General features: G+C 39.3%; 1 protein-coding gene and 1 long non-coding RNA gene across 2 annotated transcripts; both read right to left on the bottom strand.

The window, feature by feature from the left end:
* Positions 1 to 2,239: 2,239 nt before the first annotated feature.
* Positions 2,240 to 18,184, bottom strand: LOC115756855. The gene is made up of 4 exons (XM_030696821.2): positions 18,100 to 18,184; positions 18,029 to 18,067; positions 17,072 to 17,843; positions 2,240 to 2,375 (listed from the first exon to the last, which is right to left on the bottom strand). Exons 3-4 carry the CDS (start codon positions 17,819 to 17,821, stop codon positions 2,352 to 2,354), a joined length of 774 nt encoding a protein of 257 aa, XP_030552681.1. The 5' UTR covers positions 17,822 to 17,843; positions 18,029 to 18,067; positions 18,100 to 18,184; the 3' UTR covers positions 2,240 to 2,351.
* On the bottom strand, positions 12,372 to 13,413 carry LOC125312794. The gene is made up of 3 exons (XR_007196867.1): positions 13,392 to 13,413; positions 12,829 to 13,155; positions 12,372 to 12,762 (listed from the first exon to the last, which is right to left on the bottom strand). It is a non-coding gene; the product is annotated as an uncharacterized LOC125312794 (long non-coding RNA).
* Positions 18,185 to 25,264: the final 7,080 nt, after the last annotated feature.

The following is a 25,264-nucleotide window of genomic DNA, read 5'->3' as shown; positions in this document are numbered from 1 at the left end:
ATTCATTAAGTTCAAGCCCATTCCTCCTCTTTTTTTTTTCCCCATATTTTTTTACAATGTACAATTTAATTGTATTTTATAATTTATAATTTATTATGTTTATTTTATTATTTATTATTTTAAAAATTAATATTAAAAAAGGAATCGGAATGAACCGCCGATTCCGAAGCGGAACCGGAAGTATACACGGCCGGTTCCTGAACAGGAACCGGCCGTTCCACCGAACCGGCCGTGTATAGTTCAGTCCTCAATATATTAGTGCAAAAAATGTAAAGGGATTAAATCATATTATAGTTTGTAATTTATGGAGGCAATATATTTCTCACTAATGTTCATGTGATTTCTCTTTTCTTGGTAGAGATCTGAGCTTTAATAGGTTAACTAATGAAATCCCTGGGACAATTCATAATTTTGAAAGTTTAACTTTCGTGTAATAACTTCACAGAATAAGATATATTCAGTTATCAAATTACCTCACATTTAATTAATTTCTTACATTGCCTGTATTATATCTTTCGCTATTACTTGTCTAACTAGAAGTGAGATGTGCTAATCTCTATTGGATGTAGGTCTCCGAGTCATAATTCACTAAGCGGAGCAGTACCCAATTGGATATTGGACGGTGGACAGATTAAATTGTGAGTTAATAATTTAGGAATAAATCTTTAAGTTTGCCAATAATGATATTCATTCATCACTAAAGTATACACACATATATATGTATATCTTGTCTCTTTGATTTTGATGATTTTGTGGTATGATGCAGTCAATGTTGCTTCTTATTCAAATAAGAAATTAAATACCAAATTTAATGACAATCTTTATTTTAGGATAGCTCGCATACTCCTATATTCCTAATGAGAGTTACTCCCAAAATGGTATTTGTAAATTCAACCGTTAAATCATGTATCTCAAATTTCAAATTGATTGAATTTTTCTAACTATTACATTAGCACATGAAAAACTTCAACGTAATAAATTTCAAAAATAAAGAGTAAAAGATAACTTCAATAGATAAAACACTTATAGATGATTAACTTGAAATTTGACACACATGATCTACATACGTAGAATATCAAATCCAACGGCTGAATTTACATACATCATAATATCACCGTTTAGAAATAGCTCTCACAAGAATATATATATATATATATATATATATATATATATATATATATATATATAGATGCGCTAAGTCATATAGTGCGATCTTTATAGTGAAAAATGTCGCAAAGGGACATAAGAAATGTAGTAAAAAAACAAAATGGTAAATTCAAACATTTATATGGATGTTAATCCAATCCAATCTAATCTAACTCTATATAAAATAGGGCGTTAGTGTGAAACTTTCACTGAACAAAAACATCCTTATAATTTTGTTTAATACCTGAAATACCCTGTAATAACTTAAATAGTTTTATTCCTAATATTTGTCTTCCTAATTAGAGCATGAGTTATTCTTGTCTACTCAATTGGAGTGATATATGTGTAATATTGTCTTCCTAATTGAAATACTATTTGTGCAATGCCTAGAACGTAAAATATTAGGGAAAAGTACACTAGAAGTACCATAACTTATGTACGGCGTTCACTTGAGTGCCATAACTTTCAAAACGTTCACTTAAGTGCCATAACTTTCAAAATCGTTTACTTGAGTGCCATGTTGACGTGAACGCCAGAAAAGCCGACGTGGCACACGCGGAAAAGTTTTTGTAGCACGCCGGAAAAGTTACTGTAGCACTCAAGTGAATGATTTTACTCCGACGTAGCACTCAAGTGAACGATTTTTGAAAATTATGGCACTTAAGTAAACGTTTTGAAAGTTATGGCACTCAAGTGAACGCCGTACACAAGTTATGACACTTTTAGTGTACTTTTCCCTAAAATATTGTTACCCTCTCACATTAACACATTCTATTTTTTCTTTCTTTGTGACGTATTTGAGATTTTGAGGTATGTAATTATTTTTCTTTTAATTTTGTTTTGTAGCTATTGTTGCTTTGTATCTCAATCTTGAATGCCACTATATTATTATAATGTTTTATAATGTCAAACATAATTGAAAATACAATTTCCTCATGATTTGCTATTGAAAAGAAATCATATATAATTGAGTAATCAATTACTCTAATTAACATAGAAGGAAAAAAATATGCAGCACGGGACAATGTCACTGATGAGATATAACCAGATTAATTACCTAAGTGACCCTTTTTTTTCCTAGGTAGTCCCACATTAGAAACCTCTTCTCTTCAAAGCGTAACCTCACTCCAAAAAGTAAAATTCACAACCAAATTTTAATTCTCATACTGTCACTATCTTACAACTTTAATTGGCAGCATATGAATTTAAATATCTAAAGTCCAAGTGACCTTTACTCGGATCATACTGTACTTACCAGTAACAATAAGAGAAGAGGAGATCAAGTCAAGCCCGCGTGCCGGACAATGCCTTCATCTGAATAAGATTATTCGCATCTCTATCCCCAGTAGTAGGCAATGCTTCATAAGACCCCATCCTCCTCATACCCACACTCTTAGCCACAGCCGCACAAACAACCATCGCAGTGACTAACCCAACCATGACATGAAGCACAAACACAAGATCAAAAATGGCGATGGCCCTCAACCTCGACTCCTCCAAATTGCACTTGGTAGATCCCTCCACCCCGTTGATCACATCGAGCAGCTTATGACATCCTTCGGGAATAAAAGCCTCGACATAGAGTGAGAGGCCGGTCTACAATGGCCAGAGGCCTTGGAGGCAGAGGGAAGCCCCGAGGGCGACGTCGGCCACAAAGAGGCGGGAGGGAGCAGGCAAGCGCAAGGCGAGGGAGAGGGCGGAGACAAGGGCTGAGATGGAGTCGCACTTGGCCTAGAGGTCGGAGATCTGGAAGGAGGCGGAGGAGGAGGACTAGAGGAAGAAGGCGGCGGAGGCAAGGGTATTGACACCTGATTTTTAATCAATTTTCCTTTAGTTTTATTTTTCAAAATTCACTAAAAATTCACAAAAAATCAAAAAATTAAAAAATCAACATTGGAAGCCTTGGCCAAGCCTAAGGAACCAATTTGGAACAAAAAATAATTTTTCATATTTTTCATTTTTTCTTTAATATTTTCGAAAAAAGGAAAATACTTGAAAATTCATAAAAAAATACCTCTCGAGGTCACAAAAATACAAAAAAATGTCCAATATTTTTATTTTAATTCCCTTTTCATATTGGCCTCATGAAAAATTAAAAATTGAGTTCAATTTTAGGTGTTTCTTCACAACGCCTAAGGTTGAATTTGCACAAAAAACACCATTTGAGTCTTTTTACTTGCAATTTTTGCACATTTTGTGTCTTGACATTCAATTGTAGTCCCTTTGAACTTTAATTTGGTCAATTGCACCCTCAATTGCATGAATTGCGCGAATTAGGCCAAATCCCCAAAGTATTTGCAATTTAGTCCCTCAATTTGCCAATTTTTGAAATTATTTTTAATTGAGGGACTATCATGATAAAATTGGACTGTCCCCCTATGTTTTCATACATTTAGAATCGATTGGCATAGGCCTCATGATCCAATTCAATCAAATCGACACTCAATTGAGTTTTTCCCCAAATTGGCAATTTTGGAAAATTTGGGGTTTTTGTGCAAATTGATAGAAAATTTTGGGCAAAAATACTTTTTTAGATAATATTCAGGGTCCTGAATCCAATTTTGAAGTTTAATTGCAAAAATTCCCAGTAAATTTGGATTAATTTTGAAATTTTTTAAAAATCCACTTTATGAACTGGTTCGGACCGGTCTGACCGCCGGTCGAACCGGTCCAAACAGTGTCATCTTCTACCTTTTGCACGAGCCATTTGCAGATTTGGACGATCAATTTCAATGGCTAAATTGGATATCAATTCGCGATTAATTGATTCAATTAACCTAGGGCTTTTGTTCCTCGAAGTCGGGAGTTCCGATTGACACCGGCGGCAGAGCCAATCATCGCCGGAGGACGGCGGCATTGCCAGTCAAAGGCGCGGCGGCACAAAATTCAACAAATCCCCAAACCGTGTCAAATTTGCGCTCGTTTGTGAACGATTGGAGGCCTAACGGACGTTGGACGGAATCCTAATGATTCCGTCACCGTCCGGCGAGCCTAAACTCGTGCGATTGGCACGTGAGAGCCTCGGCGAAGCTTGGCCCGTGCGCGCGCATTTTTTGAAAATCGAGTATAAAAGGCTAGAAGGTTCCAGATCAAAAGGGAGGTTCATTCCGCTCACGAGATCAAACAGATTAGAAAAAGCGAGAGAAGAAGAGAGAGAAGTTCCCGCGAGGCGTTCCGGTTCAAGTTTCGGACCAAACCTGTGTGACTTCGGCCCAGCCAATCCAGGCCGAATCGAAGTGGCGGATCGTCGCCGGAAGCTCGCTCGAGCAAGGAGGAGTCGATCGGCACGGCTCAATCGGAGTACAACCACCAGAAACGGTAAGTCGAACTTCCAACGTCATCACTGTGCATCAATGGCATCACACGGTTCCGAGCACGATCCTTGAAATTATTTTGTGCGTTTTTGTTTTGGAACCTCCCTAACCATGATCGCATTGTTATTTTGCATCGATCTCTCCTCGTTACGTCCGATCAAACCTCAAACCAATCGCGGCCCGGGCCGGACTTCGGCCGGCGAATCGGGCAACTCTGGGCTCGATCGGAGCCCAAGGTAAGTGTCCTTAACTTGACCTTAACGTGCTTGAAGTTTGAATCGCATTGTTATGCCCCGATTTATGAGATTGTGTTTTGCGAAATCGATTCCGTGCAAGCTCGATTGACGTTGATTCCGTGAGTGGATTTGCTTGATTTTCACATATGTTAATCTGGACGTTGAGTTGAGTCGATCGACGTTGGTTTTGCGCCGATCCGGCGAGATCTCGCCGTTGGATCTCGCCGGAACGCTCTCGGCCGTCCATTAGTTGTCGTCGCGATGGAGAAGACGATGCTGATATGGCGGTCAAGAGGTCAACAAGCTAAGGTGTCACGAGCTGATAGGTCCAGCTCAGATCCGAGTCAGCTCGGCCGCCGGCGCGAGTGAGCCGACTCAGATCCGATCCGACGGCCGAGATAAATCGAGGGATTTGATTCTCAACCGTCGGATCTTTCTTTTTGTATTTCCGGATAATTAGTATATTAGTTAGAAAATACGAAAATTCAAGAACGGTGCCGTTTTAGTCAATCCGCGCGACGTCGTTTAGGGCATAGAAGGAACGGACGACCCGGATTAGTTATAGGATCAATCGTGACCGTCCAACGTTTTAACCCGCACGACGTCGTTTTGTAGTTTAAGGGATTCAACGGCCCAGATTAGATTTTATTTTGAATCACAGCCGTTCGTTGATTTAGTTAGGCGACGTCGTTTAGATCAAGACCTAGAAGCGTCGTCGTTTTATATGCAGTAGGGATGAATGGCTCAGATCGAGCCTAAGAACTAGATCGTGGCCGTCCGTTCAATGTCTAATGCGGCGTCGTTTGGATTAATAGGAATCGACGGCCGAGATGAAGTCTGGACATCTAATCTGGGCCGTCCGTTCGATGTCAATATGTGACGTCGTTTTGGTTGAGCCGAATCGACGATTGAGATGAGTTCTAGATTCAATCTCAGCCGTCCATTCCATTTTGATATATTTAGATATTAGAAATTGGTTTTGAAAAATCAAAAAATAATAAATAGGATAATACATATACGGCACCGTATAGGGTTTGAGCGGGTCTGCGAACGGTCGGACCGGGTTGACCCGGTCCGAAATATTAAGAAAAAATAATAAATAAAAAGAAATTTCCAAAAATCCAAAAAATTGCAAAAATACTTAGAAAATTCATAAAAATTCCCAGATTTTCACAAAAAATTTCTAAAAAATTTCTAGATCGATTCGGGACTCATATAGTACGGATCGAAAATTTTGAGACTTCGAGGGTCGATCCGTGTCGATCCGGAAAATTCCCAACATTTTTAGAAAATAAATAAAAAATTCAAAAAAATTAGAAAAATTTCATAAAATCACAAAAAATGGGAAATTGCTACATTCAACCGGCCCGACCCCAATTTTGTGATTTTCGGGTCCCGAACCCCAAAATGACCATTCCACCCTTCCGGGCCTTCCGCCCTAAATTTTCCCGAACTACCCCTGGATTCTAAATTTGATATTTACGTGGGCCGATAGGGTCATTTTTAGATATACCGAGCCTTGATTGACTGATTTGACTGTTTGTGATTATATTGCGCTTTTAATTTTCTGATTGTGATTGATAGGAATAGTAAAATTCCCATTTGCATGATTACCTTAAATCGTTAGGGCCTACCTCACCCGAAATTTCATCTGCATGAATTCTCGGGTTAGAAAATCACTCAACATCGGTAACCGAAAGGGCGTCGATGAAAATCTCGGCGTAACCAAGTCCCCGGACCCAAAAATCTCTGGTTTTCGCGGAATCGAACGGTTTCTCCCGACCGCTCGGTAGAGTTTTCCGATCATACCCTCCAATAAATTGATCGGTGGCGACTCCAAATTGCATGTATACATTGCACATGCCACTCGACCACACTAAGGTCGATCTCGATATTTGATAAATCTTCTCCGACATCGCGATTCGAGTAACGGGTCTTGGGAGAGACCCGCGATCCCAAAAGATCCCGCGGACAACCGGGGTCTTACCTATAAAAAAGGATCGGCTCGTGAACCCTCACTCACCTCCCGCGTATCCGACGGAGGAGGGTCGCGACAAAGGGCGAAGAAGAGGTCCTTGTGGAGGAGGTCGGAGAGGAGGAGGATAGATGCCGACCGAAGGGAGGAGAAGCAGTGGACGGGGGTGGAGCCCTTGAGGAGGGGGTCGGAGTCCGTGGAGGAGATGGCCTGGTGGCGGGAGGTGACGGGGAGGAAGATGGCGAGGTAGAGCTGGAGGGAGCGGATGCGGGGGTGGGGGGGGGGGGTGGCAAGGCTTGGCAGCGTAGGTGGAGGGGGATTTGAGGTGATTGTGGGTGGCGGAGACCAAGTGGTAGAGGCCGAGGGAGAGGAGGGACGAGGAGGAGAAGAGGTGGTATAGGAAGGCCGCCATTCGAATTGGGGTTGGGATGGATCAGCAGAGGGAAGAGTTTTGATCCGGAGGGAGGTTCTTGATGACGATGATAATGGGGTTTAGTTTAGTTTAGATTGGACGACGTGACAGTAGTAGTATCGGAGTTGGCGAGTTGGAGAGGCAATGTTGACACCGCCGATAGTGCCCGACAAAGACGAGAGGGGATGGGACATGAGATTTGCCTCTCACATCCCGGGGAGTGTTAAGGGGCCATTGCATCTCGGAGGGCCGGCCCGAGGTGCTTGGGGGTGTTAAGTGGAGGGCGATGCGGCTCTTCTAGGGCCCATTACGGGACACGATCGCATCGTGCTAGTTATCGCTATCACTTTCCTCGATATCCCTCGGGAAGGAAAGAAAACAGATTGGACGAAGGGATAAAAAATAAGCGGAAGGGGAACAGATTGGAAAGAGAAAGATTGGCGTTACTTCGTTCTAATATGAGGAAAGCCACGAGTTTGTTGAAGTTGTCTTTCTTTTTCTGCATGTTGATTTGTTTCTTAGTTGTCCTTGTTTTTAGGAGTTAGTGGAGTAGTTGGTTTATGGAGATCATGGTTGTTATGGATCCTATTTTGGTGCTGTTTTTGTTATGCGCTTGCCTATTTAAAAGGCTTCAAAGATTTGAATAAGATTAAGCCTTATCTCTCCTCTCTTGAAGATATATTTTTTTTTTATCTCTCTGTTTCTATTGCTTACGAATCTACAGTGGTATTAGAGCCGTGAGACCCCGAGAAAAAAAAAAAAACGCGTGAGGCAACAAATAAGTTCTTTCGTCTATTTTCTTCATTTACCCAATGGCGACAGATTCCAATTTTGTGCAAGCAGCCATCCCACGCTTTGATGGTCACTATGATCATTGGAGCATGCTAATGGAGAATTTTTTACAATCAAAGGAGTATTGGCCGGTCGTTGAAGGATCTGAATGGAGAATTCAAGAGCCACCAGCAGGCACATCTTTGACAGATCCCCAGAAAGCGTAACTAGAAGCTAGAAGTCGAAGGATCCGAAGGCAAAAAATTATCTCTTTCAGGCTATCGATTGTCCCATCTTGGAAACTATTCTTTGCAAAGAAACTTCCAAGGATATTTGGGATTCTATGAAGAAGAAATATCAAGGTTTTGTCGGGGTGAAGCGTGCACAACTTCAAGCCTTGAGACGAGATTTTGAGACGTTAGCAATGAAGGATGGAGAATCAGTCGGTAGCTATTGTGCCAGAACAATGGAGATTAGCAACAAGATGCGATTCCATGGCGAGAAGATGGATGACGTCACCATTGTGGAGAAGATTTTGCGTTCCCTGACTCCAAATTTTAATTATGTCGTCTACTTAATTGAAGAGTTGAAAGACATAGATGCACTCTCTCTTGATGAATTGCAAAGCTCCTTATTGGTCCATGAGCGTAAGATGAACCGAAGTTCAACAATGGAGGAGCAAGCGTTGAAGGCTTCTACTAATACTCATTCCTTCAATTTCAGAGGAAGGGATAGAGGTAGAGGTAGAGGAAGGGGAGATCGAGGAAACAGAGATGTCAGCAAGAATTTCAAAACCAATAATGACCAATATCAAAGCAAAGGGAGAGGACGAGATCTTGAAAAATCCAAGGTAGAGTGCTTTAGATGTCATAAATTTGGCCATTATGCATCTGAATGTTATACTAGACTGCCTCATGATAAAGAAAAGGGAGAGAGTTCAAATTTGGTTGAAAAGAAAGAAACAGAAACATTGTTGATGACTGTTCAAGATAAAAAGAATTCCGAGTCGGATATTTGGTACGTGGATACAGGTTGCGGTAATCACATGAGTGGAAGTAAGTCTTCTTTTTCTTATCTAAATGAAGATTTTCATTCTACTGTGAGTTTTGGTGATCGCTCTCTTGTGAAAGTGATGGGAAAAGGTGATATTAAGATAAGAACCAAGAATGGTTTTGTGGAAACGATCTCCGATGTGTTGTATGTTCCTGACACGAAAAGTAACTTACCGAGTGCTGGTCGGTTACAAGAAAAGGGTTATGTTATCACTATTAAGAAGGATGCTTGTGAAATTTATGATTCCGTTAGAGGTGCTATTGCCGTTGTTCGGATGAGTTCAAATAGATTATTTCCATTAAAGATTGAAAGTATTCAATCTTGTCCGGTGGCTGAAATGAAAGATCCCTCATGGTTATGGCATTTTCGTTATGGCCACTTGAGTTTTGGTGGATTGAAGACCCTCCAACAGAAAAACATGGTAACGGGTCTTCCTCAAATTACTACTCCTTCCCAAGTGTGCGAAGATTGTGTTGTTAGCAAACAACATCGTTCTCAATTTCCCAAAGGAAAGTCATGGAGAGCAAAGGATGTTTTGCAGCTAGTGCATTCAGACATTTGTGGTCCAATAAACCCATCTTCTAATGGAGGTAAAAGATACTTAATTACCTTCATTGATGATTTTTCCAAAAAAACTTGGGTTTATTTTTTACAGGAAAAATCAGAAGCTTTCTCCACATTTAAATGCTTCAAAGCTCGTGTTGAAAATGAAGCAGGAAAGGCCATTAAGACTCTTCAAATAGATCGTGGTGGCGAATATTGCTCAAAAGAATTTGAAGTTTTACGTGCAGAGCATGGCATTCGAAGAGAGCTTACGGTCGCATATACACCACAACAAAATGGTGTATCCGAAAGGAAAAATAGAACCATTCTTAACATGGTGAGAAGCTTGTTAGCAAGAAGAAAAGTTCCAAAGACTTTTTGGCCGGAAGCAATTGGAGTATTCATGTTTTGAACAAAAGTCCAATTTTTGTTGTTCAAAACATGACATCGGAAGAAGCTTGAAGTGGGAGAAGACCAGCTGTAGACCACTTCAAAATCTTCGGATGCATCGCATATGCCCATGTCCCATATGAGAAAAGGAAGAAACTTGATGACAAGGCTGAAAAATGCGTCTTTCTTGGTGTAAGTGATGCATCCAAAGCATATAAATTATTCAATCCACTAACAAAGGAGATTGTGACCAATAGGGATGTTGTTTTTGATGAAGAGAACATTTGGGATTGGAATAGGCAGCAGCCTACCCAAGTTCTTTATGACAATGATGCTGAACAGGAGCAAATTTCAGCACCCCATATGCCCGAAATTCCATCAAATACAACTTCTACAGCTGAAACCTCACCAACAATTGTTGAAGTCAATGAAGAAGAGGGTCAGTCTCTTCGATGTGTTAGAAAAAGGCCTGCTTGGATGGAAGACTATGAGGTAACTGGAATTGAAGATCCAATTACTCATTTCGCTTTGTTTTCAGACCGTGACCCTACAACTTTTGAGAGTGCTTTCAAAGAAGAAAAATGGCGAAAAGCGATGGATGATGAAATCGATGCCATTGAAAGAAATGAAACTTGGGAGCTATCCGATCTTCCTAATGGTCACAAAACCATTGGTGTAAAGTGGGTCTTCAAAACAAAGCTAAAAGAAAATGGTGAAGTGGACAAATACAAGGCACGCTTGGTAGCCAAGGGATACAAGCAGCAATACGAGATCGACTATACAAAAGTTTTTTCTCCGGTTGCAAGACATGACACAATCAGATTGGTGGTTGCATTGGCGGCGCAATATTCTTGGCCTATTTTCCAGCTAGATGTCAAATCGGCATTCTTGCATGGGTACTCGGAGGAGCAGGTATTTGTCGAACAACCTCCTGGTTATGTTAAGATTGAAAATGAGCATAAAGTTTACAAATTGAAGAAAGCCCTTTATGGGCTAAAACAAGCCCCACGAGCTTGGTATAGTCGCATCGAGACTTACTTTCTTAAAGTTGGTTTTTCGAAATATCCTTATGAGCATACACTTTTTATTAAGGTTGGAGATAAAGGAAAAATGCTCATTGTTTGCTTGTATGTTGATGATATGGTATTTACGGGAAATTGTGATGCCATGTTTGAAGAATTCAAGAAGTCTATCATGGATGAGTTTGAAATGTCTGATCTTGGTATGATGCATTACTTTCTTGGCATAGAAGTACTACAATGGAGTGATGGGATTTTGATTTCTCAAAAGAAATATGTGGGAGAAATTATGGAAAGGTTTCAGATGAAGGATTGTAATCCCGTGAACACTCCGGTTGCATTTGGCTTAAAGCTACACAAAGATGATGAAGGGAAGAAGGTGGACAACACACTTTACAAACAAATGTGGGCAACTTGATGTATCTAACTGCAACAAGACCAGACATAATGTATTCTGTGAGTTTAATCAGTAGATATATGGAGAATCCCACAGAAATGCATTTGTTAGTTGCCAAGAGAATCCTTCGTTACTTGCAGGGAACTAGAAACTTTGGGCTGTTTTACAAGAAGGGTGAAAAGTCCAATTTGCTAGGGTTCACCGACAGTGATTATGCAGGAGATCAAGATGATAGGAGAAGCACTTCTGGTTATGCCTTTATGTTTGGGACGGGTGCTATTTCGTGGTCATCTAAAAAGCAACCAATTGTCACCTTGTCAAGTACAGAAGCTGAATTTGTCGCTGCAACAACTTGTGCTTGTCAAGCTACTTGGCTAAGGAGAATTCTTGAGAAGCTGCAATTCAAGCAACCAAGAGCTACTAGAATTTTTTGTGACAACAACTCAACAATCAAACTCTTGAAAAATCCCGTGCTACATGGAAGAAGCAAGCACATTGACGTGAAGTTTTATTTCTTGAGAGATCTTAGCAATGATGGAACAATCGATTTAATCTACTGCAGGAGCGAAGATCAGGTTGCTGATGTATTTACCAAAGCCCTCAAGATGGAGTGATTTGTAAAGTTCATAAGGTTACTAGGTGTTTGCATGTTGAAAACAGTCAAGGCTTTAAACTGAATGTTAGCAAACATCAGTTTACGGGAGGGATAGTTGAAGTTGTCTTTCTTTTTCTGCACGTTGATTTGTTTCTTAGTTGTCCTTGTTTTTAGGAGTTAGTGGAGTAGTTGGTTTATGGAGATCATGGTTGTTATGGATCCTATTTTGAAGCTGTTTTTGTTATGCGCTTGCCTATTTAAAAGGCTTCAAAGATTTGAATAAGATTAAGCCTTATCTCTCCTCTCTTGAAGATATTTTTTTTTATCTCTCTGTTTCTATTGCTTACGAATCTACAGAGTTAACACTCGGTGTCCGAGGAATGTCTGAATCGCGCTTTCGTAACTCTTTCCTTTTCACAATTACTTCCACCGTGAAAACCAACCAATGATTACCAGAAAATGTGATGCTGGTTCAATCGGGCAAACACGGCGACGACAGACGACAATTACGAGAAGCGAATGCCAGAAAATGCGATTCTGATTGACATCATGTAACGTCAGTTTCTACAACTTTCCACAATTCACCGTTCTTCAACCGCCCAATTCTTAAGAACAAACAGCTTACTCTAACACTTGATTTCAAGGAAAAAAAATGATGGAGCTAACCTAGTCACCAAAAACTAAAACAAGCCACCCATGGCCATCGTAACTACACATCAGAGAATCCAATAATACATGTACAGATATCAGAAAGTACCTTTACACTATGCCCCCCTTCACCCATAATTCAGCAACAGCACTGCGTAGATCTACTGGGTCGTGAATCTGTTTGTTGAAAGTATATATACTGCAGTAATGTTCATAACCAGGCACTCCATTGAGCCTACCTCCCAATGTTGCCACCTCCATGCCTGCAGACAGACAGCGTTCAGAAGAGATGTTTCCCATGTAATAACAAATAACTATACTTCTCTTACCCTTAAACTGTCTGCACGCATTTAGACCAACTTCATGTTAGTTCCTGGAAAGTCATCTAGCCTTCCTTGTGTGGGATCACCCCAGGCACACACCACAACCACGTAGAGCCAACTGGCCTTAATTTTGGTGAAGCCGCTGATGCATATAAGCCATCTTAATTTGCATTATAGAGTTTGGCAGTCAAAGGCTGGAGCGAGAACAGTTGACATATTGTGTCTGTATATCTAGTATTTTATCAGAGACGGTAATGAAGCATATACTTCTGCCAAGCATTGAAAAATCCAATTCAGGAGTTGCTCTCTTGGAAGCTCCAAAAGCAGCTCGGCCTCCATTACGTTACACAGGAGATGGATAAATTGATCGATAATCAACAGCAAAACGAAATCCAAAGAACTAGATCAACCTCAAAAGAAAACTCCACCTTCTGTCCGGCCTAGAAATTCAACAAACAATCTCTAGATACAAACAACGTATAATCATATGGGTAGGGAATGATAGACACAAAGCTCATAATTCTTAGGAAAGACACAGGAGGCAATCAAACATGCAGTAAATCGCAAACCAGATATATCTAATCATTTGACTGGCGACTTGAACTTTGAAGAAACATGAGTAATGTATGCACTCACATATCCAGAGATCATTAATGAATATATAGGCTTAATGTTTGGGTAATTCCATGAACTTGATAACTGTACCGCTGAAGATTGAGAAGACCAAAGAACCCAATGTTCATCGCCATCTGGTATTTTATCAAGATAAATAAGATTTCAAGACCAAAGCCAGCCAAAACAGCGTAGAGGCATAGTAGACAGCTCAATGTGTATCCCCAACTAACAATCCTATTCAATATGGTTGTACATGAAGGCAAGCGGAAGAATTTACAATATGTGAGATTCTTCCTCATAAAAGATGGCGAGTGAAAAAGGCAAGTTGACTGATGAATATCAGAACCAAACATGATAAAGAATGAATGCGTGGTCTCCTTCAGATACCAATGAATTTCTGTGCATATCAGATACCATCAAATCTGTCATTAGTTTGAAAACCTGCTTAGTCATGTTTGTTTTCATTCCAACCATCTTTCCTGAAGCATAGATCATCGAAATTCCAAGGTCTGCTGCCATTCTTCTCACGTAAAGCTTCTTCAACAAAATTTCCATGAAATGAGGCTCTTTTCCATATTGCCGATGCAAATTTTCTGTAAACTGCATCAAGCTCCATATGTCTTTCTCAGCAGCTTTCTCGGCTTCATCTATAATTTCCATGGGGTTCTCAAGATGATTTATGTACTCCGAAGGAAGATGGGGATTTACACTTATATCAATCTAGTAAATGTCAACACCGAACAAAAGTCAGACTATGAAAGTTAAGGCTATTCGACATGCCAGACTATGAAAGTTCATTTTCAATCAATCAAAAGTTAAATCCCATTAAAACTAAAACTAGTGTGATTACTGAAGACTATGATATACACATCAGACTTAACTTTTGCCCAGATGCCAACACCATTTTCCATCAACCTTGCAAAAGGTAGTGTTATCATTAAAATAACAGAACAAAACAAAACAAAACTGGGCAGAATATGATGTGGAAAAGGGAGATAGCTGTGCTGTATACAGAAGAGAAGCCAGAGTAAGGGGTCATTATTTGTAAAACCATTCTCCCTTGGCACATTCTATAATATGTAGATCCACAAAAGAAAAACAAATTACGCAGACTCCACTGCCACTCCCAGAACTAAAGAGAATTCAGAAGGGTCAAATTAGATAATGAGTCACATCAAAGTCCAAGTCATTACCAATTTTAGGCCACAATCCGATTTTGTATTTTAGGATGTGTTCAGAACCAACTTCTTTTGGCATGGTCACAGATATTTTACATACTGTTTCATGATAATTATTCCCTCCTTTGTTATACCTGTTGTACTCTAATGACCTATGAAAGAGTAGTCGGATTTTCAGAGACATCAGATCTGGCCTTTCCTTGTCCACTGACGCATTGCATCATTTGTGCATAAATATGAGCTAGAGTGATAATTCATTATCCTTCAGGAGTTCACAACAATATAACGGCTCACTTATCAGAAATTAATTCGACGAAATAGCGAAGTACCTGGACATCTTGGTAATAAACGGGAAGTAAACGATGCTGCTCTACCTAGAAACAAAGTAAAGAGTTCTAATGTTCAGAAAATAAACTGGAAGTATGTGATGCCGCTCTATCTAGAAACAAAGCAAAGATTGGTAATGCTCAACACAAATTCAGCAACTAAATATGGAAATCCAGTTGCATACTTTATGGTAAACAGAGATTGTAAAAAAGTAGATGATATAAGGTTGGATTGTTTCAGCAGCTAGAACTTAGGATCACATCTCCAATAAGACACGTGACACACAAGCTGCCAACACTTAAACTTTTCAACGTGCTCAAAACAATTGATCTCATGTCATCCCAATAGGGATAGGTTTCAATGAGCAACACAGAATAACAAAGACTGCCAAGGCAAAACAACATACATAAGCTAAATGGGAATCATCATAGAAATTGGCGATTATAATGCTAATGGGTGCCACAGTAGTGTGAGCTAATCATACAGCAGAAGATACCTTTGACAAGCTCTCAAATAGCATTTCAAAGAAGAGATCAATGCCGACATTCCCCACATCGCCTGTCTGCTGCTTGCCGAAGATAGTGTCAAAGCCTCTTATACCCATATCTCTCTCTCTCTCAGCCACATTGGCCTTACCTTTTTGGATTGAACCATGACACAAGTCCTACCTGAAAAGGCATCGTGGCCATTTGGAATCATTCAGGTGCATCAGCAGCATAAGCCAGGCCTAAAGCCTCGTGGCCTTCGTGGATCATGATCCGCCAGAGTCTACGGTTTTTTTTTTTTTTTTTGGCTCTTGAGCCAGAGTCTACATTACCCAACATCTTCTAAGGACTTTTCTATATGGTCTCACGTAAATAAGTATACTGATAAAGCTTAAAGATACAGATGACCTCTGGTCGGTTCATGACCTTGCTGTAAACATATGTACTCATTTCTGTAAGAAAGGTTCTCATTTTCTTTTTCTTATTTTCCTGTTTTATTGCTTTTGGGTAACACCGAGATCATTGTAATTAAGCGCTACCTAAAGAATGAGATAAGACTGCTTCCAAGTAGGAAGCCTTGAGTGAGAAGTAAACGTGGAATTCATGAAGCAATTCCTTGTGTTTGCAGCCTCTTCTTCTAGATAATTTTGCTCTACGGACAGCAATGATCAGTTTGTCCTTTGGCCTGTAGATATAATCCTCAAATCCTGGTCAATCACTTTTTCTGCAACCTCACATTGGAATATTGTCTTAGATATGGAATTGAATGTCCAATTTGCTCCGATTGAAGATTCTTCTAATTACCAGCTGACTGCAATTTCGTCACGCAGAGATGCACCAGAAATCAAGTTAGAAAGGCACTCTTTACTGCCGTCGGGCTTGTTCTGACCAAATAACAAAGTAAGGCAATCAACTTGTTCAAGACTTTTTACATTGCCAGAGTCTACGGTTTTTTTTTTTTTTTTTTTTGGCTCTTGAGCCAGAGTCTACATTACCCAACATCTTCTAAGGACTTTTCTATATGGTCTCACGTAAATAAGTACAAAGAATAATCCTTAATATTTTGCTTCGGGGAAAGAATGGACAAAACAGAGTATCTCAAAAATAGCAGAATTCATGGGACACGGGCTAAAATGGCCCATCTGATGAAATGGGCACCAGCACGTTTCCCCACTTTTTGTTGAACACATTCAGATTATACATAAACTCCAAGACTCTCTGGCAGGAACATTTCAAACAGAAGCAAAATAGCAGAAGTTACTATGAATTCAGCAACAGTCTCGTCAACGTCTCTGGATGCTTTAAAGTAACCTCATCGAGGGTCTTTGAATGCGCTTTTAAGCATGCGAAAGCGCCTCACTGATATTCGCGAGCCACAGTGCATCCAGCTCACACCAAAAAGGGGTCGCCGATACAACACTACTAGGACTCGAGCAATCAGAGAGTTAAGGCCCAACATAACAACCTCAAACAGAGTGCAACTAAACTTAACCTCAACGCCAGAGGTATAGAAACCTCTCTCTTCAAACCATAACCATGCTCCAAATAGTAAAATCCACAACCAAATTTCGATTCTCATACTATTACTATCTTACAACTTTAATTAGCAGCATATGAATTTTAAATAACTAAAGTCCAAGTGACCTTCACTCGGATCATACCGTACTTGCCCCAAATATCCCTTTCAAATGTACCAAAGGATTGAGCAGGGAACTCTGCAGTGCCCTTGGCGATCTCCCTTTCGCTCTCACGTTTGTACCCACTGTGAACTAACAGATTCGCCCCAACCACGAGGGAAGAGCTCAATGGCACAGCTACTACAGATCTCGACAAAGGAATGTGCTTCCCAGGACTTACTCTTCTGTGCTCGTCCAGAGTCTTCTGAAAGAGGGTACTTTCGTTTGTGAAGTTGGTATTGCGAGCAGTAATCTGTCCATAAACGTAGGCAGGGTCATTCCCATCTCCATTAAAGAGTATGACTTCCACAATAGCTACCGCTGCATCAAGAAACACGGCGTAGTTCACTATCGCCGAACCCGTGTTTCCATTGACGTTCTCCTGTAAGAGCCTGTCATACACATTAGTGACGTCGTAAACGTTCCATGAGAACTGCCCTTTAATGTCATCCATGAGATCCACATCAATCGTAAAGCCTCCAAGGGCGGAGATGCCTCCAGCTGGGCCGTTCAACAAAGCTGCCGAACCGCTATCGCCCTCATCTCTTTTTTGGCTTTTTCGGTCGTAGATGTATTGACAACCCACGCCGTCGGTGAATGCGATTATGCCGTACAGCTTGCCGCCAGGGTTGTTCAAGCGCAGCTCCACCGAGAACACCTCCACCAGTGGCCGTCCATAAGCGACCCGCCCTGGTTGTCCAAAGGCCTCAACAGCCATCCGTGGAACCCTTCGTGGTGCCCTGCAAAATGTTTAATCCAATCAAGATGCCGAACTAGCATCTAGGCTGCGAAACGAACGACGAACGGCGCATGGAAAACGAACGAGAGTCGGTCCTTTCGAAACCTAACACGCATATACGACGAAGAGGACAAGCCCAGTCACAGTTCCTACGGGAACAGGACAGGATAAGGGACTCAAGCTTGCCTGTTCAGAGGCGGGAGGATGCTGGGCTAGTGGTGGTCGTCGAATGGCTTTGGTTAAGGCTACTGATCGGCGCGATCGAGACGGCGGCAACGGGCGATGGAGCCTGTGGGTCCTCCTTCAGTCTCCTTTCGCCAACTCACCAACGATCTCACCCTATTGAAAATGGCCATGTGTAGGCACGGGCCCATGCGAGGGGAAAATCAAAAGAGGAACGGCGCAGGTGAGGCCCATCCGTTTATATTTTCTTTTTCTTTTTCTTTTATAATTCGCAATCAAGTAAAATAAAAAAGAAAAAAGTGCATATTTATCTGATTAAACATATTCTCTTTTAAGGAGATCATAAAATACATGACCGTCAAGAATTAGGTGCCAACAGTTGGTAAATTGAAAAGACGAGGGACTCAATTGGTAAAGAGCGAAAAACATAAGGGGCAAAAGTGATTTCAACCCTTTTATCAATTAGTAACTTCTCATTTGCTTTTTCATTTTCTTTTTCTTTTTTTACAATGTAACCGAAAAGCCCTCTCACTCTCTCACAATTGGAATCCACTAGCTACTCTTTCTAAGAAACATCTTCTTTTTTTCACAAATCTTCTGTTTTAGCACCTATGAAACTAAATAACCCAATTCTGTTGTTTAAAGATTCCAAATATGCTGATTTGGGTATGAAGCAAATCGGCAATCGTGGTGTTGGAATGTTTGAACGTTGATGGGTTGTGGTGATGAGGAGATGGTAATGGTGGTGATGAGGTGAGGTATTAGCTTTGGCTTTGTGTTTGTTAGGTAATTGTGAAGGATTAGAAAGATGCAATGGCAAAGGGACTTATTTATTTATTTATTATGTATGCCGGCTTTACCTCTCCGTGTATGCTGGCTTTACTAAAAAATCTCCCCTTTGCGTTCTTGTTTAACCAGATTTTATAGCACAATAAATAGATTGCAAAACATAAAAGATAAAATCATATGCTATTTTGATAACAACCGATAATTGAAAACATAAAGATAGCATATGTTAATCCAAACGAAAAATCTATTAATGATAAAATCCTATCTAGATTAAAATTTAAAAAAATCTGGTAGACTAAGCCCACCAAAAAAGACCAGCTGATGAAGCTCATTAAAGTCCAATCTTATTGGAACCCAAATTTACAAAGACCATGACCAACCCCAAAAGAAATGCACTAAAATTTATCTGGACAAAATGTGGTATGTAGAAGAGGGATCAATCAAACACGCAACAATGATATTTAGTTCATTATTGTTAGAGTAGATTGTAATATTTTGTGGGAACACAATCCCACGTAGAAAGGGAAAGAAAACTTTTATGATTTTACCAAGAAACTGTCTTTAAGTCTTATTTGGTATGATGTCTTTTATAATTGCAGCATCATGCTACCAGTGACTTAGGATTTCCTTTTACTTACTTAACAGTTATCTCGATGGCAACTTTCTTAATGGATTGATTCCTGCAAATTTAGCTCGTGCCCCTCTTACCTAGTCATGAGTGAATATTTGCATTTTTATCTGTTAAAGCCTATCAATTGCCAATTATAACCAAATTAACTGGTTTGCCCTTTTGTAATTGTTGATACCCTACAGGTCCCTTTCGGGAACCGCCTCAAAGGTTTGATTCCAGGAGAAATCAGTGACATTATCTCACTTGACTATTTGTAAGTCATGAAGTAAAGTTCCATGAGTTATAGAGCAAAGAATAAATTATAACATGGATTACAACTTGTATTGCTTTTCAAATTGGACTGGAAGATAATCGGCTCGATGGCCCTCCTAATTCAAGCCTTGGAAATTTGAGCAACTCAAAGAAACTGTAAGACTGTTGTCTTTAGATTATCTTGAATTCATTATAGTTTTCCATCTATCTTTATTCTAAACCATTAGGCAAGCACTTTAGTTTTCAACTGTTATCCATTGAACTGTAAAACCATTGTTGTTAAGCTATTTGCTTGGCTTGGAAGGTTTTCTTTGATTCCTAAGCATGATGAAAGGCATATGGTTGAAAAACTAATATCAGAAAACGATAAAGTGGGGGTCAAATTTATTGTTGACAGTAATTTTTTGTTCGCATTGTCACTCTTATTAAATGACCATGAAATCTTAAGCTTTACCATTAATCTCTTGAACTATCCCTAATTTGTTACCCCAATTTGACAATATGATCACAGCAGGTTATGACAAGACATTTCAAATGTGTATTAATTGACACATTCCACTAATTTTCGAATTGACTTGGGACTAAGATTTTATTGCATAAAATTTTAGGATGTAACTTGCTTTTTTATCCGTAGTATGCTTTGAATTCGTTTCCGTATCTATAATTACATTGGGTTCCGTTCTTATTGAAGCAGTGTCAAGCACCTCATATCCATGTTCCACCTTGCTCTTTAATCACTCGTTTGAAAGAAATGCATATCTGACTATTTGTTAGTCCTGCAGTTATTTTTCTAGAAACAATTTTACTAGACCAATACCAAATTCATTTGCCATGTTAACCAAGTTAACTGAGTTGTAAGTGATGCAATGTGACAATTAGTTAGATATGTGGCATTTGGAATAACCTTTTTTTTCCTTTTGAACTTCGTACATGCTATGTGCCGCTGGATAGGTGGCAATTCAATATCAGGAAATATATTTGCTTTTTCTGGGAAATAGATCAATCTTACCAATCTGTATGTATTGTATTTCATTCTGTTAATCTATCAATCTTTTTCCTCTTAAAGAACTATATCTTCATTTTACTAATGTCTGTATATTTGTGTTGTATGGATATGCAAGGCACACTAGTAGAGGCCGGGGCCCATTCCTTCTACCATATATTCATTGAGACTATTAGGAGAGTTGTGAGATCATATTCCTCTATCTAGTTGCTGCTACATGCAGTTTAGGCATTATATGCATCGCTACAAATAAGGAGTCTACACAGATGAAACAATTGACTTTTTCTGATTTATTTTTTTTTGTCAGGAGGATATCTGATTTGAATGTATCAAGTTTGAATTTCCCTAATCTAAGTAGTCTGCATAGATGAAACATTTTGTTAACTTTTCTTTGGTTTAAGATTCTTATTAAAATCTTCATGAGCAGAGCGATGAACTTATGAAATCTATGTGGTATGTGTTAGCTTTTGAAATGAGACCATATCTAACCAAAATAGTTTAACAAAAAAGTTTAAATACAACAATTATTATTTGAAATTTCTATAAAAAAAATTGCTATATTTTAAAGTATCAATTGTGGTGTTGGCTTAATTTTTGCAAACAGTTGTACTCAAAAGATAGTTCAATCCTCAATATATTCGTAAAAAATGCAAAGGGATTAAATTGTATTATAGTTTGTAATTTATGGAGGCAATATATTTCTTACTAATGTTCATGTGATTTCTCTTTTCTTGGCGGAGATCTGAGCTTTAATTTTACAAAAATTTCCATGAAATCCCTGGGACAATTCATAATTTTGAAAGTTTAACTTTCATGTAAGTTAATACATTCATAGAATAAGGTATATTCGGTTATCAAATTACCTCACATTTAATTAATTAATTTCTTACATTGTCTGTCTTATATCTTTCGCTACTACTTGTCTAACCAAAAGTGAGATGTGCTAATTAATCTCTATTGGATGTAGGTCTCTGAGTCATAATTCACTAAGCGAGCGAGTACCCAATGGGATGTTGGACTGTGGATAGATTAAATCGTGAGTTAACAATTTAGGGATAAATCTTTAAGTTTGCCAATAATGTTATTCATTCATTGCTAAAGTATACATAAATATGTCATGTTTCTTTGATTTTGATGATTTTGTGGTATGATGCAGTCAATGTTGCTTCTTATTAAAACAAGAAATTAAATACCAAATTTAATGACAATCTTTATTTTAGGATAGCTCTCATACTCCCATATTCCTAATGAGAGTTACTCCCAAAATGGTATTTGTAAATTCAACCGTTAAATCATGTATATCAAATTTCAAATTGATTGAATTTTTCTAACTATTTCATTAGCACATGAAAAATTTCAACGTAATAAATTTTAGAAATAAAGAGTAAAAGATAACTTCAATAGATAAAATACTTATAGATGATTAACTTGAAATTTGACATACATGATCTACATACATAGGATATCAAATCCAACGGCTAAATTTACAAACATCATAATATCACCGTTTAGAAATAGCTCTCGCGAGAATATATATATATATATAGACACACACACCCCTTAATTATTACTTAAATAGTGTTTATTATTTTTGTATTTCTAATTGGAGTTATTTTTCTTCTTCCTAATAGGAGTATTATTTAACACATGTCAATAACGCTATAAGATATTTGTTAACAAAAAAAGTTTAATAATATTGGCTTATCAGGTTTGATAGAGGCGACTTTGTATTTACATAAGAGAGAGAAATACATTTACAAGTATACCCCTATACAATCAAGTCGGTGCATAGTTGTTTCGCATGCCCAACTTGCATAATAGAATGAAAATTTCCACTACTCAACCTTTTAGTAAATACATCAGCTAACTAATTCTTTGATTTCACAAATGGTGTACAAATTATCTTCTGATCCAACTTTTCTATGATAAAATGCTTATCAACTTCCATGTGCATTGTTCTATCATGCTAGATCGGGTTATCGGCAATGTTGATTGCCGCTTGGTTATCACAATATAATCTCATAGGTCTCTCACGTATCAGTCCTCAATCTCCCAAGAGTAATTTGAGCCGTAATAGTTCACAAAATTCCTTGGGTTGTAGTCCTATACTCAGGTTCAGCACTAGACCTAGCCACAACTGATTGCTTCTTGCTTCTCCATCTGACTAGATGGCATTGGCCGTGGATGACCATATATATATATAAAGGTTGATTCTGATGTGATGATAATGCCTGGGTTAGTGGCATCAATGTTGTTACCACGCATCCATGCTTGGACACCGACTTTAGTTTCATTCACTATGCTAATAAACAAGTAATTGTGCTCGTCTTGGTTAGGGCTCTTGTTAAGTAGAATCTTATTCGCACTGGTTAGTGTCTTTGACTCCCCTGCAAATAACAATACACTCTCTAATGAGCACCGCATCTCGTTCTATGCCGTCAAAAGTATGAGACAATGAAAAGTTTGATGCGGGGATCACAAATTCCTGATTGTTATGCGACCGATTGTACCGGGGCCAAGAATTTATGTCACGGCAAGGAATCAAATATCAATAATCTAAGAAGAGCTTCTAGAAAGATTTAAATTGAGGTGATTTAATGTGATCGACATTAACTTTTATAGAGGGTCCTCCAATCGAAATGGTTCGTTAATCTAAGGCAAAAGGAAAAAGTTTGTCTATTTTATTTGAGTAGTTGGTAAAACTAAATGAATGATTCAAGACTAGAACAAATGGCAACCACCATGTCATGGAATATTGAGCATTCTTCCATTCAATGGATTTACATTTTTCACTAATAAAGATTTTCTTAGCGCCACAATACGACATAATACTTCTCGAACTTGGCCATACGACCCTCTATTTAAGCTCATAGATGCAGATGAGACAGTGACGGGCTTTAAGCCCTAATTAGTGATTTGGACAATGTCGGTGCCATCAACTGTCATCCACCTCTCGTTGGAAGAAGGGTCACCAGCGCCACTAGCTCAAGCTGATTATTCTTTTACCATTTCATTGTTCAACCCTAGTCTTTAGAAGGGATTGTACTCTTCCGACCTATACGGCCACATGTCATGAACCAACACTTGAGATCAAGATAGTGTGGCAATTTAGGTTTCCTTTAATTCGTTGGGTCGCCTAAACTAAGCATTTTCTCAAGGATCGATTACTCGCTCACTCAGTCACTTGGATCGTAGAGAGAGAAAGTGTCTAGAGAGACAAGCTCTAGAAGAGAATGGCTTGTATTACTAAGTGTTGGATGATACAAATAAGGAGCATGACACCCTTGTTCATACATGAGACTCTCTATCTTGATCTAACGGTACAAAGACTCGATACAAGTCATGTTGATCCAAAGGATGAGATCGCGTTGATCCACTAGGATATCAATCCTAGTCTAAGGAGTCCGATGGTGGAGATCTATTTGATCTAATGGTGTTTGGGATCAATCCACGTGACATTGATCAACTGTAGAGTTTGAATATCCTACTGGTTGGACGGTTCCAAGGCACTTTGACCTTGACTTTTCAAATAGATCCGTGACATTGTCCTCCACCCACTCTACCTGCGCTCTCAATTTGAAGTCCTTTGCTCGCCTGGTCGCATCCTTATTTTGGTTTATCGAGTTTCTTCGGACGTTAGCGATTCCTCCTCTCCTATGCCGCTCGTTTTTTCCTCGTTGGTTTGTCCACAATATAGCTTTTGAATCGCAATTTGTTCTACTAGTAACACGTCCTTTTGTTCGGCCGATTCATGTTGTTCCGCAAGTTTTCACTTTCGGGCAGGCATATGGGTTGACATTTCTTCTTGAGTTGATGCACAACACCAACTCTAATTTGGAGCCTCAGTTTAGTGAACTCCTTCACATACTACCATCCTTTTTTGTTCAAAGCGATGAAGCTTGCTACAAGCCTTTTTTTAGGCGAACTCGGAAAGAAGTAATCCCAAAATTCTTTGACAAAATCACCCCACGCGATCATGTGATCGACACCTCACTTGGTTTCATCACACCTATTTAGCCAGGAACATAGATACGGTTCTTACCTTGGCCATCTCGTTTTGAATACCAACAGCGCCAAATTGCTCCATGTTTCAATTGAAGTTGTCCACCTTTTTAGCGGACCGGTTGCCCCTGAACTCCTTGGAGTTTGGCACGTCCACCTTGTATGCCACTAGAACAAGGCACCATTCGCAATGCTAATCTTGCACAAGAGTAGTTCGTTCTTGAGCTCTTGAACTTCCAACTTCAAAGCTTCGACCTCGGGAGTCATCCTCTTTGACTGGCGACTTGAACTTTGAAGAAACATGAGTAATGTATGCCCTCACATAGCTAGAGATCATTAATGAATATATAGGCTTAGTGTTTGGGTAATTCCATGAACTTGATAACTGTACCGCCGAAGATTTGAGAAGACCAAGGAACGTTTATAGCCATCTGGTATTTTATCAAGATAAATAAGATTTCAAGACCAAAGCCAGCCAAATGGCGTAGAGGCATAGTAGAGAGCTCAATGTGTATCCCCAACTAACAATGCTATTCAATGTGGTTGTACATAAAGGCAAGCG

Source organism: Rhodamnia argentea, chromosome 11 (genome assembly GCF_020921035.1).
Source record: "Rhodamnia argentea isolate NSW1041297 chromosome 11, ASM2092103v1, whole genome shotgun sequence".
Lineage (NCBI taxonomy): Eukaryota > Viridiplantae > Streptophyta > Magnoliopsida > Myrtales > Myrtaceae > Rhodamnia > Rhodamnia argentea.
This window is presented reverse-complemented; position numbering and strand designations above follow the sequence as displayed.